We start from the raw sequence: 20,659 nt of genomic DNA on the forward strand, positions 1-20,659 counted from the left end.
GATCTCCGACACATTTTTCCCCCGTTAAGAAATGATAGATAAAGGTTTATTTAAATTATTTGACTAAAAGTAAAGTATAATGCATCGGTAAAGGGAAGTAAAATTCAAAATTCATTATTATTATTATTATTTTGTGTCATAGTTGTCTAGAGCAAATGAATAATTAAAGTATGAAGTATTTATTTCGATTTCTTTTGCTGAAATTTTCTCAACTCTGCAAACCCTGATGTTTTATCGCTACAAGATTCCATATGCTCAACAATAAACTCATTATAAACCGCACATATATCGCATGGTTATGCTTGCCCCAGCTATAGTTAATGTTACATGTATGATTTAGATAGACTTGTCTAAACTGGACGTTTGCCAGTACCATGGCAACCGTGTGCAGAAAGTACCTTAGTTTATTTTATTTCTTTCTTAAACTTTAACTCGTATGTTGTTCCTCTTGATGAGCAGCAATTAACTCAGGAAAACGTTTCGGCAATAAATTGACGAGATATCACCACGTGGGAATCACTTGTGGCAAATTATTTCCGGCGCCAAATTTGGCGAGAAATTTCCAAAATAGCGTAAAGTTCGGTGACATTTGGCAGGATTGCTGGTTTTGATAAAATCATGTTGTGAGTGCTCAGCGATGCCGTTGTCAGCTTGGTGGTTTCTTTAACAAAGTACTTTTCTCCAAGGTGACTCATTTAGGGTTAGTTGCGATTTTTGAAACTAAACTATTGGCGACCGAAGACTAGGCAGCAAGTCAAAGATAATCTAAGAGTTACGCGAGTTTCCAAACAACTGTGCGGACTTCTTCACTGTTTAACCCTTAATAACCTAGAGTTTCAATTTTGATACCAATCTTTTTTGATACCAATTTTTTAAACCGAATGTTCACATTGCTATTAGTTTTTTTTTTTATAGGTTGGCTGTACGTATTTTACTGTTGTATAATATTCTTTCCAACGAAATTAAAAAAAAAAAAATCAAATGTCATTATTGTTTTATTTTATCTATGACATATTACTCGCGCGGCAAAGTGAACAAGTAAACACATTTTACTAAAAGTTTTGTTGAATACAAAATATTGTGTATTGTAAATATTGTAAAATAAATATTGTGATTTTTTTAGCTATTTTTCCCTTCATCTAGACCCTCAAGCAAACACAGTAATATTAAAAATAAATCACTTTCGTAAATCAGGCTACTAAGGGTTAAAAAAATGATTGTTGAAATTAAGTGATTTTACTTTTTTGAATAACAGTTTTAGACTACATTAGGAGGTTTCAGAGATGTAACTTACGGGCCAAAGATAAGACATCGTTGGTTTAGAACGTAAAAAACGTGTATATTACTGTTATCTATCTACATAAACCTCATGGAGAAAGAAATCACGTTTCCATTAATCCTCTTGTCGTGAGGGTAAGCAAAAACACTCTGCGGCAAATGTAAACACTTTGTAGTTTCGTACGTAAGCTTGAAGCTAAAAAAAAAAAGTAAGTCACAGTATTGTTTGGCCACAAAAAAGTCAAACATTCTTTTGAAAAATGATTTTGAACTCTTCCTAGCCAAGTTTAATTAAAGTTAGCCGATTTGGCAAAAATTAGTCAAACATGGCAACTCGGCTATAAGCTGTTTCATTACCAGGGCTCGAGGGCTCGCAATAAACATAGGTACAGAGGAAGAAAAGGAGCATGTAGGGGACTCACCTGCACGTAGAGGTACTCGAAGGCGATGGGGTCCTTCTGTAGGAGGTCGTAGGCGTCCCTCGGCATGAACGTCACACGGAACACGCAGCGCAGGTGGTGCGCCCCGGGCTTGGAAGCGATCTGCAACACATGCACATGAGTTAACAAGCAGTTACACACACACACATCAAGCGCACAAACAAGGAAGGGGGATGTGTAGGCATGTGTGTTTGTGTCTGTGTGCAGGTATGAGTCTGTGGGTAGTTGTGTGTATGAGTGTTTGTGTGTGGTGGGGAATGTGTATGTGCGTGTAGGCATGAGTGTGTGGGTAGTTGTGTGCAGGCATGAGTGTGATGCGTGTGTGGGTAGTTGTGTGTAGGCATGAGTGTGATGAGTGTGTAGGTAGTTGTGTGTAGGTGTGTGTGTATGTGTAGGTGTCTGTATGTATGCGTGTGTGTGTAGGTGTATGTATTTGTGTGTGTGTAGCTGTGTATGTATGCGCGTGTGTCGACATGGACGCAACCTGGAGACGGTTTTCGATAGAGGAGCAGCATCGTGAGGCCGGTCGACGGTGATGCTGCAGAGGGTGCTGGCGGGAAAATAAAATGATAGCACATCAAAACAGTCAAATGAAAGCAACAAGCAATCGTGATGGCTCAAAAAAAAAAAAATTAAAAGAAAAGTAAAGTGTATTTTAAACAAAACGTTTTAAAAAGCTTCATCAAAATTTTGTCACAAATTGAGTTTGTGGCTGCTTCATGCTCAGAAGACCCCTTAGCACCTACAGTCATGAAATTATTACAAAATGACTTCGGCCTCGGGAAGGCACTTCGAAGTGCTTTTGTTTAATTTCAAATCACCGTTTTTTTGTAATTATTTGTTATAGCTACAATATCGCATTGCCCAATAATAGGGTGAGGGAATTCCGGAAATATTCTATGTCATTTGAAACAGCTTTTTTTTTCCTGCGCAATATGAAGTGTGTTCCAATGCGTTACGTATCGCCGTATTGCTATGTCCAAGAGCCCCCTTAGCATCACCTTCAGGAAAATTTGGCACAAAATTAATTCGGACGCGGGGGGGGGGGGGATGTACTTTTCTCCCTCTCTCTTTTAATTAAACTTTTATTCTACTCAGAATTTTTTTTTCTCTTCAAATGGGAGCGGTAAAATTCTATCGTTTGGGCTATTTAGTTCTACTATATTTTCTATTAGTGGTACTCGCACGGCTTTGCCCGTAATAGAAAAATTAAAAGGTCTTTTGGTTCGCCTGTATATTTACAAATATTGTATGGTGAATTTTCTCGCCAATTGGCTTGTACTCATGTTACGGTTACACGTTATGATCATTTCGCATCTCGCCCATTGGCTTGTGCCCATGTTACGGTTCCACGTTATGATAATTTCGTAATTGACTCGTCCATCTTATGATAGTTTTTTTCTTAAAATTGGAATAGAAAAAGAACCACGTCGAATTTGCGAAACATCGCTTCGAGGTGCGCATCCCCATGCTACAGAATAACTTTATGCCAAATTTCCTGAAAATCGGCCGAACGGTTAAGGCGCTATGCGCGTCACAGACATCCTACAGACATCCAGACATCCTCCGGACACAGAGACTTTCAGCTTTATTGTTAGTAAAGATTAATATTAATTTCTAAAAGGACATTTTTTTTGTGGAGTGTTTTGAAAGAAAAAAAAACTTTGAATTCCGAAGTTATTGGTGCTGATAAAAAACCGATTTTTGGTTTGAGAATTCGATTACTCATTCTTTTCGTCCTATTACTATTGTTGGACACGAGAGAAATTAAATGTACCCGCCATTAATTAGAAAAAAAAAGACTGCTTAAAAGCAACAATTTTTGTAAATTCCCGCACTCATGGTTCTTCAACTTTCTAAAGGCTCCCTTCAGTTTTGTAGTGGACGAGGGGCTCTAAAATTCCAGTTCTGACTGCCTAAGAGGTAGGCCTGTGCAAATTTATTAATCCTCACAATTGGTTTAGTATAGGAAAAAAAAACATTTATAAGCGCTTTTTGGCGTTTTCGGCCCACTGTGCGACGCACAGTGGTTCAAGGGCGGAAAAAATAGCCATTTTTAAGTTTTAAGATAAAAAATATTTCATGCCATAATTACTTAGCCCTTGAGTTGTAGTAACTTACTCCATAAAAGTTTTTTGAGAAAAAAATTCGTTTTTACAAAAAAAAAGCCGAGATTGTTGAACAATTATGTTTTTACTTTTTTCAGACATACGCCTTATACTTCAGTTTTAATTCATTCGTTCAATAAGGAGGACTAAAATTTAATAAAAGTCATTTCTGATTGGTTTTTCACACTTATAGGATGCATATTACATCGCAGTTAAAAATTAAAAATTCATGAAAATTGAGAACTACCTGAAATAAAAAAACATTATTTTCTAAAAAAATATATTGAAAAATATTGTGGAATATACTTTTATCGGCGGCTTCCGGTGGGCTAAAATTTACATACATCAATAGTTTAATCCTCCCTGTAAATAAACAACAACATTTTAGCTGCGACCACCTGCGACTGCAGTCGTGGTAGATGTTTTTGTTTGATTTTCGCTATTTACAAACACCAATATAGTAAGCTAGAAAATAACCCGTAACGTTATGAAGGGGCTAAATTGCTTTTTTATCAAAAAAAATCGGTCATCAAACTTGACATGCTCCAGACTAACGTATTTCACAGTTTCACTTCTTTGCACGAGAGCCTAAAAACGTTTGTTTACTGTTTCCGAAAATTGAAGCTCTTGAAACAATCATCAATAAATGTAGAGGATTTTTTTAAGCAGATTTACGTTGTGATGGCTTAATGCGGTGCATTATTTTACATGCAATGCAGTAGTAACCTGAAAATAACAATTTTCGTACCCGTTTAGTATTGTTTTAAAGAAGATACATATGAGAAAGAAATTTTAACTCATACAGAATTCTATATAAAAAGTTAAATAACCATTCTGTTCATAAAACAATGAAATTAGAAAATCATCAAACGTTTGAAACTTCTGATTTCCTTTTCGAAATCATTCTAGTATAAAGCTGTTCCCAGTTTGTCAACATTGCCAGAAAATATTGTTCGAGAGTATCAAATGCAATAAATAAATCTTACGTGTGGAATACAACTGATTTAGTTTATATTTTTAGCTAAACCCAGAAATGAATTTGAACTGTAGAGAAACCCCGATTTCACGTTTCTCAGTGGCCTAAATCAAACATAAAATGCATATAATATGGAAAAATGTCCATTCAAATAATAATAAAAAAAACCCATAAAATATGGGAAAACGTAAAGTATGGGAATTGTATAGAAAGCAAAAATCAGATAAGGAAACAAAAATGATAATAAAGGTTGCTACGATGACGCTTATAAAAGGTAAAAACGCGATATTTTACGAAAATACAATTTTTAGCCTACTTTCCCAGTAAAAATCAGAGAAAGAAGAAAAAAGCATGAAAGAAGGCTTAATACATCTTAAAAATATCCCGAAAAACAAAAAAAAGTCAAAAATAAATAAAATAGTTAGATAAATATTGAAAAATTAAAAATTGGAAAGTAGGGTATTGAGATGGGGAGAAATGTCTGTCGGTCTGTCTGTCTGTCGATCTGTCTGTCTGTCCCCCCCTAATAACTTTTGAATGAATAGTCCGATTCGAACAAAATTTTTTTTGTTAGAAAGATCTCGGCGAGGACATCTCATTCCATAATTCATTTTTTGATTTGAACAATTTTTCGTTCAATTTTGAACAGTTCAAAAAAACTTAACATTAGCGCCTACGGGGAAATTCAAATCAAAAATAAATCTTGAACTTAGAAGCGAAGTGGCTTCAAACAAACTTTGTAGGGAAAAACTTTTGATAAAAAACATGTATCGAAATATCTTTTTGATTTGAACAAGTTTTCGTTCAATTTTGAACAGTTCAAATCTCTTAACATTAGCGCCTAAGGGGAAACTGAAAGTCAATATAGATTCCGAACTTAAAGGCGGATTTACTTCAAACAAACTTTGTTGGAAATAGCTCTTGACGACCTACTCCCGACTCCGACTCCGAGAATTTAGGGGCACCTGACACCGACTCTGACTCCTGTTCCCGACAATTAATCGGACTCTGACTCCCCGACTTCGACTCTGACTTCGTAGCTTTGGCAAACATTTATACACGGAGGACAAATGACCGACTCCGATTCTTGGATATTCGACTCCGACTCTTTTATCCCAAAATGAGATTGACTCCGACTCCGACTCCGCTGCTGTGGTTTTAACTGTGAAAATATTATTGTTGATATGATTTTATTTTTATTTTCACGCTAAAGTTCTAATTTAGGTATTTAGTTTTCGGTGAATAAACTCGAAAAATATGCGCAGACGATTTTTTTTTTTTTTTTTTTTTGACAGTGAAAATTATTTCTTTAAGTTGACATTTTATTGTTCTTTTTTTATTTTGGTAAGTGCATTAATTCGTTTAAAAAATTATTTTTGGCAACAGGGGAAAAAGAAACGATTTTTTTTATATGATGTATTTATTTTAATGAACTTATTATTATTATTTTTTCGTTTTGAAAGCTGTTGAAAATTTTTTTAATGGAAAGAAGTGTATTAGCTGCTTTGTTTAAAAGGTGCTGCTATTTTATTTGTTCGTTTTTTTTTTTTTTTTTTGAAGAAAAGTAAGGAATATTTTATTCCTAGAAATCAGCTTAAAATATTAAAAAAAATATGTTTGAAAAAATTTACGATTTTAGCTATTTTTGAGAATATTGATCAGGTACTAGAAAGTAGTATGGGTATACGGGAAAGTAGGCTCGTCTAGTTCTAGACGGAACTTCTTGTTTATAAATACAATTTTACGAAAAAAAATTTTTTTATCCAAAGTAAATACAGCATCATCAAGACTTGAAATACTTTGCAAAGTTTTTTCCTGGTCTTTATGATAAAGAAAATAAGTTTTTCACTATTAATAAGCTCTTAAATGCAGTATGGAAAGAAGAGACGAGTTGTGTTTCCTTTTCTTGTTCATCTTCATTGGCGGCCGAAGGGTCTACAAGGTCGGCTACGTATGGAGCAGTAGCATTTCTGTTTTCATGGATTAACTTTCAATTGAGTGGATTATGTTTAAAAATGTACAAAAGGAAACACGTTGCTTAATTTTAAAACATTTTTTTCTTCTTTTTTTTTAACTGCCAAGGGAGAACGTAAAATGCGGGAAATTCATATATAACAAACTTTTCATCCGGGTTAAATTAATATTATTAGTACACTAAAAATTTGTGACATGATAATAAAAATCGTAAAACGCGGGGAAAACGTTGATTCGGGGGACGTAAAATCGGGGTTTCGCAGTGAATACGATCAGTCAGCAGGAAGATAAATATTACCATACAGCAATTTTAACAATTTTCCATAGAATTTTTTGAGAGTATTCAATGTTATTGAATTTTTTCCGCTTTTTTGTCGTTTTGAACCACTGTGCGACGCCCCCTAGTTAAACAAAAAAACCTTTTTCTCTTTCTTGCTTACATTAAGATTCTGATGCACCAATAACATGTACAATATATATTTTACTAGCTGTACCCGACGCGCGTTGCTACGCCAACAAAAAAATCCATCATTATACTGATTTTCATGACAATCGGTTGAACGGGGCAGAAGTGGCTACTCTGCAGTGCCACCTGTTGGCGAGTGGCTTCGATGAGCACCTTCTCCGTGGAAAAATACATATATATATAGCAATTTTCATAATCATCGGTCCAGGTATCCAGTCACTTTACTCAAATTTTGTACTCACGCAGTTTGCAAGATCAATCAAATAGAAAAAGTTTTAAATCCCCTCGTTGCATGAAAAGCCATAAAACAATAAAAGAATTTATTTGTTCAAACTTAAGAAAAATGGCTAACTTCTTATCCATGAGATCTTTCACGCGAATTCATTTTATTCGTATTTATCCGATGGATTGTGACTTGAATTGGAATAAAAAAGGAACTATCGATCGGACTGGTCTATAAACATTCCCGGTACCAAAAATAACAAAGGGTGAAAGTTTCAGCCAAATCTGCCGGGTCGTTTTTGAGTTCATGGATGACATACAGACAAATTCATTTTTATATATATATATATAGATGTGCATTCGATGACTCATACAATCCATTTTAAGCATCGTGGACGCATTCGTCCTCGAAGGGTTCAAGGGACTTACTTTGGCGAGCGTGGCCGAGGAGTCGAGGACCGTGAGTCGGTTCTTCCGGGTGATCTTGACGTGTTCCGTGGCCAGGCTGAAGTGGTCGCGGCACTGGATGGACAGCTTCTCGAACAGGGAGTTCAGCACGTCCTGGACACACACACGCACACGTCAGTATCCACAGAAGAATAAGAAAAAAACACACAACATATGCAGCAGCATAAAATGCACACAAAAAGGTTTTCCAAAATACCATTGATTTCTTTCAATATTTATTGACTGAGGAAATGTTCTCCTTAGAAGAAAGAATCATCATCGTTTTCTAGCTTCAACTTGATCAGGCCCCAACGCAAAAAATTTAAAAGATTTCTGGCATTTAAGGGTCCAAAGATCTTTAACCTTCAAAATTTTCGACTTTCTGGAAAAAATATAGGTTATACATAATTTAATTCTTTATAATTTGATACTTTATATATTACCATACGCAAAAAATTTTTCAAGCTATCGTAAAAACGCATAAACTTTCCCCATAGAGATTCATGTTAACAGCAGCTGTTTAAGTTTCTTTTTCTCAGGTGCCGATTTCTCATTTTGCGCCCATGATATCTCAGAAAGTTTTCTACATTTTTCCGTAAAACTTTTCATGTATGTTTGCCTGACTTATTTTTATAATCTGAACCTAAATTTTAACTGCAAATGAAAGCTAATATTTTTAAAAAATATATTTTCTCCTAAAATTTTGGAAAATTTTGATATTAACTTATAAAATTTCAAAAAAATAAATGAACAATTTTAGAAAAATAAATAAATTTAGGTTCGGATCATAAAAATGAACCAGACAAGCATGCCTTAAAACTTTTACGGAAATATATAAGAAATTTTCTGAGATATCACGCACGCAAAACGAGAAATATGAGAAAAAGAGTCTTAAACATCTGTTGTTCACATCAATCTCTATGGGGAAAGGTTACACATTTTTACGATAACTTGAAAAATTTTTTGCGTATGGTAATAATTAAGGTATCAAATTGTTCAAAATTAAATTATGCTTAACATCTATTTTTTTCAGAAAGTCGAAAATTTTGAAGGTTAAAGGTCCTTAGACCCCTTAAAAGCTCTTTTTTACGCATGCGTTAAGAAGTATCCGACTTTGACAGTACACCCGGCCGAGGGCAAGAGCAAGGACTAGAAGTGAGAAATCATTTGTACACTACATCACATTACACTCCAGAGTCCCCCGTTTCTATCACAGTTGTGGTTGACAAGAGACAGTTCAGCCTCTGTTTAAGTCATTCAAACATTTGTTACAGAGGGTGTGTATTGAGAAAAATATACAGTAAAAATATTGTATTGTTTACAATGAGAGATTGGACATTAGCGGCCATTTTGTGTCCGCTCATTGTCTGTGCGTCGGTTATTTCTTGAGAGCTTAGAGGGTCTTATAGAATATCCAATCTCCCTCTATAAATAATCGTCACTATTGTCGTGAACAGCTGCTCGTCCAAGGTCGCTCTCACTCCCCTCTTGACCCCTGACCGGATATGGGGGCTTCTTTCGAGTGGGGTTGGGGGGAATCGGATGACTGGAGGGTTGCCAACTTAGGGGTTTTCCCCCTAAATTTAGGGGGAAAATTTTAGAATGGGATTTTTTAGGGGGATAAAATTTTTAGGGGTAAATTTAGGGGTTTAAATTTTAGGGTTTTATTAGGTAAAAATGTTGTTCTTTTGCCTATGAAAATGCTAATTTTCGATTGTTTCATGCATTTTTTTTACTTACATATACTTTTTGAGCCTTTGTAACCATTGGTTTTGATCAGAAATGACATAAAAATGATAAAAATGACTTGATTTCACTCAGCAACGAAAAATAGCAATGGTCACGTGATCTTATTATCCCATGTGTGACTTTCTGACGTCATTTAGGGGTTTTACGAGTTGAGTTTAGGGGGAAACATTTTTAGGCAACCCTGGGACGAAAGGGAGAGATGAGAGAAGGAAGGATGCAATAGAGCTCCGGAGATGTCTTGTCTTTCTTGGACATTTTTTTTTTCGAGCAATCATACTATACCAGATGTACATATTTTATGTGAATTGTGATGTGTCCCTTTTTACTATTTCAGTAAAAAACTTGGGACTAAAGTGCTGATTCTCACTTACATATCGGAGCGGCAAACCATCCCAAAAATATGGAAACTTACTGTTTGTCCACGAATTGTATGTAATCTGGCAATCTGCCAAGTAAAGACGATTCCATCTGAATGAATCTAGCAGGGAAGATGGGAAAATAGCGATGGGATATTGAGACACGCGTTTTATGTCACTAGTGCCTTGTTCATTTATTGCATTTTCCGAAATAAAATAAGGGGAAACAAAAGTTGTTACCATGGAAACAACAAAAAGAAAATACAATATTTTCATTTCGTTCGGGAACGTAAAAGCAGAATGGTAAGCTCAAAACTGTGTTGTGAATAAGTAAATCAATTCATTTCTGCCGTCAGAATATGGATCGAATGTACTTTAGATTTTAATAATGTTGCTGTGAGCCAATTTTCATTTTTACAAAATTAAGGCCAAATTATTAAGAGGCAAAAGTGCACATCCGAAACAAACCAACTAACACCCCTACAAACTAATAGATACGTCCATTTCCGCCTATAAATCGGATATTAGCCTTTCCATGTAATCGATAGTCAGACAGTACCCAACGCTCGTACTCGAATAAAACGATTATACGAAAGAGACAATTCGCGACAACTATCTAATTATTCTTAGCCGTTTCAACAACAAGGAACAAACAGACGGATTGATTAGTCACTGCTGTGTCACGTCAATCCATAAACAGAAATAAGTCACTTGTAATTCCAAAACTAGTATGTTGCAACCATTTTCTTTATCTATGTGATGATGTCATAGATGTTACGTGGAATACCTACTTCAAAATTATGCTATTTGCAAAAGCGGAAAAAGTTTGATTATTGGGAAATTGGCGATCCTCATTCATTGGCGTTAAAGTTTTGGCACCAATGCCTGCGCGAGGAATGTTTTTTCTTAGCATGCGTGGACAAAGAGTAGGAAAATATTCAATCGCACAGGGTTACCATAAAACAACAGGGTTACCAAAATAAAATTCCGCACGCGAAAATTTGACGACCGTACCAGTTTCAGAATTATCCAAGGCAATTCAAGAGAGAAAATAGAAAATCCTTTCAAAAGTATTGCTTATTTTAATGGTTGACATTTTACTTGTTGACAAATAGAAGATTGAAACAGATAAAAATTTTAAACCATTGAGATTTTTCCGATCACTTGCCAACAATTAAATCGCTTGAAACTCTTTCTCGAGCAGACGACACTATGGGGACTTCGAAATCCGATCCCTTAGGTCAGCCTAGAGCCACTACATATAGTACAGGTCGACGCATCAGCTTAAGTTTAGCCGTATTGGATCGGATTTTCCATTGTTGCAGAGCTAGGGTTACCAGAGCAAAATTTCGGATTTCGCCAAATTTGCCGAAAATAATATTTTATTTTATAAACGATTCACGAGCCGCTAATAGTTGCTCGCAGTGAACAATCACCAAACGCGATTACTCGCCAGAAAAGATAACCGCTCAAATACGCGCTCCGATCCAAAATGGCTGATCTCAAGCTGATGCGTCGGCTCGTATATATGGCGGCTCTAGTTCAGGATGCTGTTGCATCGCGCGTTAATCAGAGTCTGTCACTCAATTATACTACCGTGTGCAGGCAAACGGCAGTATCTGCAGAAATGAGTTTTCGAGATATTTGAAGAAATGTGTGGCAGATTAAATACTAACAATTGGAAAATGTTTTAATTAGGCATTTTTTTCGCGCCTTTTTTTTAAACGGAAACAAAAAAGCGAGCTTGTTCAATAAAGATAACTTACAATAGGTTGCAAAAAATAAAAATAAATGAAAACTGAAAAATTTGCAGTTACTGCCCTTTACCTGCACACGGCAGTATTATGTCGCTAATTAAGTCCAAAATCACGAAACGGGTCCCCTCTTTTCAATCGCAGAGGAGGACAAGTTACACAACAGAAGGTTTCAGAGAGTATGGCTAAGTACTGCAGGTATGGATCTCACCTGGACGGTTGTGGTACTGTCGTACTTGAAAGATTTGGTCTGGCCATTCTCCAGAAACACCTTGAGCACGTTGGGCAGGAAAGGGACGTAAGAGTCCATCGGCGTGGGCTGGAAAACACAACTCGGTCAGAACACTTGCTACATTCTATGATGCACATTTTTAATTATTCATTAAAATCTACACAGTGTAAGAGTTGCTGCACCGTGTGTAGTTTTTGCCATTCTTATATGGATAATAGCGAATGAAGGTGTAATGCTCGTGACGTCATCAACAGTGAAACTCGTGCCACGGCATTTGATAATGCGTTTTGGTCATGTTTGACATGCAAGGAAAGGCTTTATTTTGACGAGGCTGAACTCGATCCGGTCACTTAGCTGTTTTACTGGTAAGACTCATTGCAGGGGAATGAAGAAACGAAAACGATGAACGCTACCAACTGGAGTTTAGGGTTCCCATTTCAAGTACAGTGTTGCCAGATTGGGGGAAATTTCCCCATTCTGGGGAAATCTGGTGCTCTCCGGGGAAATTTTGGGGAAATGGGTTTTGAGGGGAATTCTTTGGGGAAAAAATTTTTCCTTGGGGAAAAACCTGGGGGAAAAAAGTTTTTTTTTCGTATTTAAATTCGCGTCAAGAAGTAGTGGGAATATTGTTTGTTGCGTTGGGTTAGCTTTGCTCAACTTTATGGAATTCGCATTATGTGGAATATTATGCTACGGAATTCGCATTCATGTTCAGCGTGAGTAAACGCTGAACATGATGAACGCTCACGTATCAACTAGTTACTCACTAGTTGATACGTGAAACAGGTTAGAATAAGCGTGATGAAGAGTGTTCTTGATGAAATACATACAAAAATCATAGTTTAAATGTACATACAGAAGCAGAGTAGCAAATGCAAGCAGAAGAAAATATTTGGTTATTTCTTATCTCTCGGCCAGGCGTTTGTATTTATGACTAGTGGCACCCGCACGGCTTTGCCCGTAGTAGAAAATGAAAAGGTCTTTTGGTCCCCCTGTATATTTACAAATAATGCATGATAAATTTCTCGCCCATTGGCTTGGTCACGTTACGGTTCCACGTTATGATAGCTTGGTCATTGACTCGTCCATCTTATGATCATTTTGCTCGGGAAAATGTTCTTAAAATTGGAATAGAAAAAGAACAAAATCAAATTTTCACAAAATTGCTTAAAGGTGCACACCCCCATGCTACAAACTAATTCTTTGCCAAATTTCATGAAAATCAGCCGAACGGTCTTGGCGCTATATGCGCGTTAGAGATCCTGACAGACAGAAAGAGATCCGGACAGAGAGATATCCAGACAGAGAGACTTTCAGCTTTATTATTAGTAAAGATAAAGAAAGATAAAGATAAAGAACACCAAAAAAAAGCGAAAATGTGAAGAAAAAAAAGTTGGGGAATTTTATGTGAAAATTTGGCTATTTGGGGAAAAAAAATTTTCAAGAGACAAAAATATTAGAGGAAGTCGATTCATTTTATGAAAATATTAGTGGGAAAATCCTTTTTGCATTTGGGGAATTTTGGTAGAAAACATCGCTTTTTGGGGAAAAGTTGGAAGGGAATTGGGGAAATCTGGATTTGACCATCTGGCAACACTGCCAAACAGTCACGCCCGCAACATGCACAAATCATTATTGCTCAGGTAGAATTTTCTTTGTCACACCCGTGCAAAGGGATTGAGCAATAAATACTAATGAGCAATAATCATTTTAAAAATCTGGTTGCGCTTTTGCGCCATTTAAATCCAGATAAGCTTCTTTCAGAATCGGCCTTTTCTTCGATGCCACTTTGACCAAACATGGCGGCAAATACAGGGTTTGCCATACAGTTGCAGGCTGCCGCCCAACTAGCAAATCCTTCGGTTCCAACAGCGATAAACTCATTATATCGCCAATGTTCTACTCGCCACTTTAGCCCGAATACCGTAAAAATCATTTCTCTGCCAGCACAGTGTCAATGCAAAGAAAACAACTTGTCTCCTGCGCTGCTTCGTTTTCGGTCTCTTAGGGGTCGTCCCCAAATGATGTCAAGCTTTGAAGGGAAAGGGGGGGGTTAGTGAAACTGTGACAGTTGGAGACAGGGGGAAGGGAGGGGATAACGAGAAGTGTGACATCACTTTTTTTTTCCTAATTATGTTAATGAAAAATAGCGTGACTTAAGGAAAAAAGGGAGAGGAGGGGGTAAGTTGAATGTGACATTTTGTGACCAAGATAAATCCGTACAAAAGGATTTTCCGTAAAACAGGGGAAAAAATCAGGAATTTCAGAGGAAAATCAGGAATGTTTTACTACATCTTTTCGAAATTGAATTTTTTTTAAACGCATGAAAATAAAACAAAACATGATTCAAAAATGATCAGAGAAAATATATGTATGAAAAGGTTTTGTTTGAAAAGGTTGTATCTTGTATGAAACGGTTTTGTTCTTGCTATAGCGACTGTTAAAACAGGTTCGCTTTGTTTCTGCGATTGCAATTAACAAAAATATATATATATATATATATATATATATATAAAATTAATTTGAATTTTGACCTCTTGAATTCAAATTATGTTTTTCGCAATCACGAGTGTGTGTGTGTGTGTGTATGTAGGCATGAGTGTTTATGTGTGTGTGTGGGGGGGGTATGCGTGTTTGTGTGTAGGGGTATGTGTATGTAAGCATGTGTGTTTGTGTCTGTGTGCAGGTATGAGTGTGTGGGTACTTGTGTGTATGAGTGTTTGGTGTGGTGGGGAATGTGTATGTGTGTGTAGGCATATGTGTTTGTGTCTGTGTGCAGGCATGAGTGTGATGAGTGTGTGGGTAGTTGTGTGTAGATGTGTGTGTATGTTTAAGTGTCTGTATGTATGTGTGTATGTGTAAGTGTCTGTATGTGTAAGTGTCTGTATGAATGTGTGTATGTGTAAGTGTTTGTATGTATGCGTGTGTGTATGTATGTGTTTGAGTGTGTGTTTGTGTATGTGTATGTATGTGTCTGTATGTATGCGTGTGCGTGTATGTGTTTGTGTATGTGTGTAGGTGTAGGTATTTATGTGTGCTGGTGTGTGTGTGTGTGTGTGTGTGTAGTTGTGTATGTATGCGCGTGTGCGTAGCATATGGATGCAACCTGGAGACGGCTTTCGCTAGAGGAGCGGCAACGTGAGGAGCCGGTCGACGGGGATTCTGCAGAGAGTGCTGGCGGGAAAATAAAATGATAGGACACCAAAACAGTCAAATGAAAGCTATAAGCAATCGTGATTGCTCAAAAAAATCGCTGTTTCAGGGATTTGTTTTTTTCTGTTTTGATGAAAATTTAGAGATATTTATTTCATTGGGAAGTTCGGGAGAAGACGATGAGAATTGTTTTGAAATTATAGTCTTCGTTTAATTTCAATTGCCACACACAATAATTCAATTCTTACTTCCTTTAATTAGTTTCGCAAATTAATATTATAAGAACTAAAACCCCTTCAGTGCACGAACTTGAGGGCTATCTTGAACAGGGTCATTGTCAAGGGCACAAAGGAAAGCGCTCCCCAGAGCTTCGAGTTCTATAATATCAGATCTCAAACGATCATGAAAGAAAACGATTTCGATAAACTCAGTCGGAGGAATCGATATGACTGATCCCACGGAATTGAAATTTCGCTATCAAGCATTCGTTTGGAAGCTTGAATGCTTGACCTCATTCTGTCATAAAAGCAATCGCATCGATATTATTTGCAAAACGTTTGATCAGAACGGAGGATATGAAGTATTGGAGTGAAGGGCACGGGATTTCTCGAAATGTGAAAAATCGAAATAAGGGGCGTGAATTTTGCCCTTTTGGAGTTTTTCCCGGCAAAGTACCTTAATCTTAATTTAAAAAAACAATATTAATGCTTTTATTCGTGAAAGGTTTGGGTACCAGTGAAAAAGGAACACCGAAGTTGCAATGTTGTGTCAATAAAATAATTCATTTGACAGATCTTTTCAATAACAATCCGGCGAAATCCCGTTAGAACAAACTTCAAGGGACTATATATTTTGTTTGATGTAACGAGAAGTTCGTTGTTTTATCAATCAAGTAGCTGACTGAAAATGTATTTCGTTGCCTTGGTGTTCGTTATAAAGGGATTTCATTGCAATAACAATAATATGAGGATATCCACAAGCGATGTCATGATTTGAGGGGATCGGTGGTTCGTGAACTTGTGACAAGGGGTGGAGGAAGGGAGGGCGTAACGAAAAGTGAAACATTACACATTTTTTAAACAATGGTTATGAAAATCAGCGTGACATGTGACAAAGGGGCGAGGGGTAAGGTGAAGCGCGACACTTTGTGGCGAAGCGGGAGGGGGTCAAATACTCAGCTGGTGGTGTATTTCATGTATTTCTGCCTTGCCCGGGCTATAGGGCGATAACTTACTGAATATACCTTGCCTTGCCTTCAATCTTCGAGTTGAACTGAACCATTGTTTCGGTCACTCGTCTGGTCAGTGCTAATTCTATGTTAACTACCACTCTAGGCTTCCTTAAGAGGTTTTCCACCTCCAGCTCGGTTAATCCTATGCCGGGCTGATGAGTGCTAATAAGCACGAAACTGCAGTCCTCGGCTGGAATTGACTCAGTTGGTGGTGTATTTCATGTATAAACTGTTTTGTATTTGTTTACCATAGGAGATTGTTCAAAATAAATAAATAAGGCAGTCAGCTATTTGTTGGACCATGTGCGCAGACGAATCCAGACTCACCGAGTAGAGCGGTGATCCGTTGATGACGACTCCTTCCGAAAAGCGCACCCTGGACGGGTTGTTCTTCAACTTGGCCTTCTTGGCGGCTGTCAGGAGGGCGGATTTTCGAGTCGTCTGCAACAACAAAAGCACGAGATCAGAACCGAAACGTTAACTTTTTTTACTCCAACTACTCTAGAAATCAGACATACATTTAATTTACAACAAACAAAAAACCCAAACTAATCGGACCCATAGGTCGTTCGATTTTTCGAAAATAACCAAGCAAGGAAGATAGCATTCCGTGTGATCAAATAAAGTCGTTATAAAATATGTACATAACGTACAATACAGTACGTAACGCTACAATAAGTAATTGTATTTTTTAACAAATTTAAACTTCATTGTTTACTGAAATGAAAAATATTTACAGTAACAACGAGGAGCTGTTCACTAAACTAAACTAAACAAACGAAAAACAAAAAAATTGCGGCAATAGGAATTTAGTTCTATTTTTATTTTATTTATTCATTGATTTTCTTTGTTGTTGTTCAGACGAACTTTTCAAAAGCGATTTGTCAGTTTGCCCATTTCTCATGTTGCTCGAATTGGAAACTTGAAATATTTATGTTTTGTAAAGAAATATTGTACAGAAAATAAGTGTTTCAATATTGTTGGAATACATTTTTGTGTATCTCCGAAAATAATTAATATTTAGCTAGTATGACCTTTAATAGTTTTTAGTACGTCCGATCATAACTGGTTCAACCAGTGTATGACAAAAAACACATAAATCATAGTTGAAAAATCATGAAATTTTCATAGCTATAAAATTTTAATTTCTAAGTCCTAACACCCTGAGAATTATTTTTTTCTATGAACTAAAACAGTTCAACAATCCATTTAAAAAAAAACCTTCATGTCCATAACTAGTCATTTACCCCCCACACGTAATTCTTTTTTTTTTAATCCTAATCTCATCAAGATTCTCCCACCCCCATATTTGCTACAGAGATGTAGGTGGCGCTAACGTCGAAAATTTAAAACGGAGCGTATAAAGAAAAAACTCAAAGACGCTGAATGGAAGGTTTTAAGAACCTTTGTTAAGACATATTGCTAACTATAATTGGTCCGTTTTTATCCGTATAATGATTGTTATAATCAAACTCTCACCCCGAAGAATGTAAATTCTGGCTGCGCTAGTGCCTGACGCAGAGTTGAAAATCGACTAAATCTTCTCATAAAGTGCACGCGTAAAAGTGTATCAACGTAGTCAAAAAATCTTTTTAAGCAAAGGACCAAAATAAAAAAAGCGTCGTTCTCAAATCTAAAGTCGCTTTTTACTTCCTTTAACAAAAAAGGAAGTATTGTATTCACGAAAAAATTTTCACTCAAAAATCGGCCTTCATTTCCATTTTTCTCACCCCCGAATGAATGTTGAGTTTTTTTTCGACTCGACCACTCGTGGATAAGTGCCTAAGAACTTAAAGACGGCCGAAATATCCATTTTGACGATTCCCGAGTTAATTACAACGAGTTTTCTCGTGACGTCTGTATGTACGTATGTATGTCGCATAACTCAAGAACGGTATGTCCTAAAAAGTTGAAATTTGGTACGTAGACTCCTAGTGGGGTCTAGGTGTGCACCTTCCCTTTTGGTTGCATTCGGGTGTTCCTAAGGGGGTCTTTTGCCCCTTTTTTGGGGGGAAATCACTGTTAATTTCGATGTAAACTCAAGTGGTCTTATAATTTGTCGGACACTTGGCGATATATCATTAGTCTTCTGGTCGCCAAATTTTGTCGCTAACTTCGCGACAAATTTGGCGGTTTTTTTTTTTTTTTTTTTAAATTTTAAATTTGGTTTTAATTTAGCCACTGTTGGGGATATTTAGAGAGTGGACTATTGAATCCCATTAAAATTGCCAGTAATGGGGAAATGGCATTAAATTGGAGTAAAAGGAAGTCATGTGATGCACACATCAGCTCGGTTAATGATGTTTTATTATCAGTGCAAGATTTATAAACACCCTGTTCTTCTCACGTTCCTCTTTCGTGTCTCACACCCGTCTGTGTCACTACTGCCCATCTTTTAGCGAAGCGTCAGTATCTTACGCACGAAGCTTATCGAAACAATTTTTTTTCTTTAGTAGCAAATGTTTATTAGCGGATGCGAGACGGAATGAAAACAAACAAATTCACACTATCTTGTCAGATTTTTTTTAAACTGGGAACGCCGATAAAGATCAAACGATCTAATATAATCAAACGATTTGCTAATGGCCATTCAAATACGCAAATCGAACGTCATCGGTACTTTAAGGTCGAGTTCTCAAATGACCTTGCAAAACGAATGATTCGCTTCTGATTATTCTCTTGATTTTCCATGTTAAGTAGAATTCAGGGCTATTTTAGAGCTTAGAGCAGGAATTAAGATAGAGGGAGCAAGTCTAAACATTGGCTCGGCAAAAGCTGACCCGAAGATCCCAAGTCACGTGGCTCAACAACGACGAATGGTTGGCCCGTGTTGCGTGAAACAGGCGAAAGAAACGTGATTTCTTCCAATGTCCTGCTTCAAAACTTATCACGTGACTTGGGGCCTTGGTTTCACGAATGAAAGTCTTCCCTCCCTCCAGTTTTAGAGCTTTCGACTCCGACTCGGATTTAACGGATAATCAGCCTTTACTCCCATCTACTCAATCAGGGATTCTCAAATAGACAGAGAGAAATATATTTCTGTTTGTAATTTATTTTTATTTTATATGTGAAATGCATATTTGTAAATATATATATATTTCCCTGATTGAAATAAAAATGAATTGAATTGACTCCTTCATTCTAAACTCGGTCCGACTTCGACTTCGCGATCCCGACTCGGAGCCCTGGTCGAGTTAGAACTCGGAATGGAAATAACCGACTCCGACTCTTAGAATTTTAAACTCGACGACGTCTTGCTAAAAGAGCCATATTATTTTGCATCATTGCATTTTCAAAAAGAAAATAGTAATAACTTCTTCTCGATTTTACTGGAAATGGAGTGTGACTCACTTCGTAGATGGCGCAATAGTCACAAAGCGTAAAAAGGGGGCGAAGCCCTCGAAGTACAGCACCGAAGGCGGTGTACTTCGGTGCTTTGCGGGAACGGATATTTACACCAACAGGCGGCTAATCTAGCTGTCTAGCTGTCCTGGCGGCTGCTCTATGCTACCAATTGCTTTGCGCCGAACTGTGATTGTCAACTAGGTCAGTACTGGTAACGTTGGACACAGGACATCCAGGGAAAGCCATTCCGCCCTGTCTCACCCCTCCAAACTATTGTGCGATGAGGTTTTATCAATGAAGTTATCGCACCGATGACTCATTTAATTAGTGCATTTTTAGTTGCAGAGTGTAACTGGAGTCCTTTTCAGAAAATAATACCTGTATTTGAAATTATGACTTTATTTCCTCCTTGGTGATATTATACAGTGGTATCCTAGGCGAGCTATTTACATATGAAATATGATATTGCAAAAATAAGTTCTCTCGAAGCATAGATAGTTTAGTAAAACAGGCAAAACCATTATTTGGAAATTTGCATTATGACAAATGAAGAATCATTTATGCAATCGTAGTTTTAGTTATTTAAACTTAAGGTTTGCAGATAAAGTTTACAGTTATAAAATGTCTATTCGAGAGCATGGTGGCTAGCAGCCGACCTGGCTGACTATGAAACTAAAATACGGCGCCTTAAAAATAAGAGAGAGAGCAACTGAGCTGCAGAAGCAACATATATAGTCAGCCAGAGTCATTTGCATGTGAAATGCGCATTTCCCGATGTTAGAACGGCGGCCAATCAAACGGATAAGGAACTTCGTCATTTCATGACGTAAGGCACGCACGTGTCTAAGATCGGGAAATACGTTACATACATTGAAATTAGCATTTGTGACTTTGCAAGATAAAAGGAAATAAGGATTTAATTAAAGCC

The 20,659-nt window shown here is 36.9% G+C and overlaps 1 protein-coding gene across 1 annotated transcript in view; it reads right to left on the reverse strand.

The window, feature by feature from the left end:
• LOC129232674 (FERM and PDZ domain-containing protein 4-like) overlaps positions 1-20,659 on the reverse strand; it is a 210,467-nt gene that overhangs the window by 54,191 nt on the left and 135,617 nt on the right. The window contains exons 6-9 of the mRNA XM_054866807.1: positions 16,714-16,827; positions 11,982-12,089; positions 7,894-8,025; positions 1,701-1,820 (exon numbers count right to left, since the gene is read on the reverse strand). Of these exons, the coding sequence (XP_054722782.1) occupies positions 1,701-1,820; positions 7,894-8,025; positions 11,982-12,089; positions 16,714-16,827 (474 nt within the window). The remainder of the gene's footprint in view (positions 1-1,700; positions 1,821-7,893; positions 8,026-11,981; positions 12,090-16,713; positions 16,828-20,659) is intronic.

Source organism: Uloborus diversus, unplaced genomic scaffold (genome assembly GCF_026930045.1).
Source record: "Uloborus diversus isolate 005 unplaced genomic scaffold, Udiv.v.3.1 scaffold_13, whole genome shotgun sequence".
Classification (NCBI taxonomy): Eukaryota; Metazoa; Arthropoda; class Arachnida; order Araneae; family Uloboridae; genus Uloborus; species Uloborus diversus.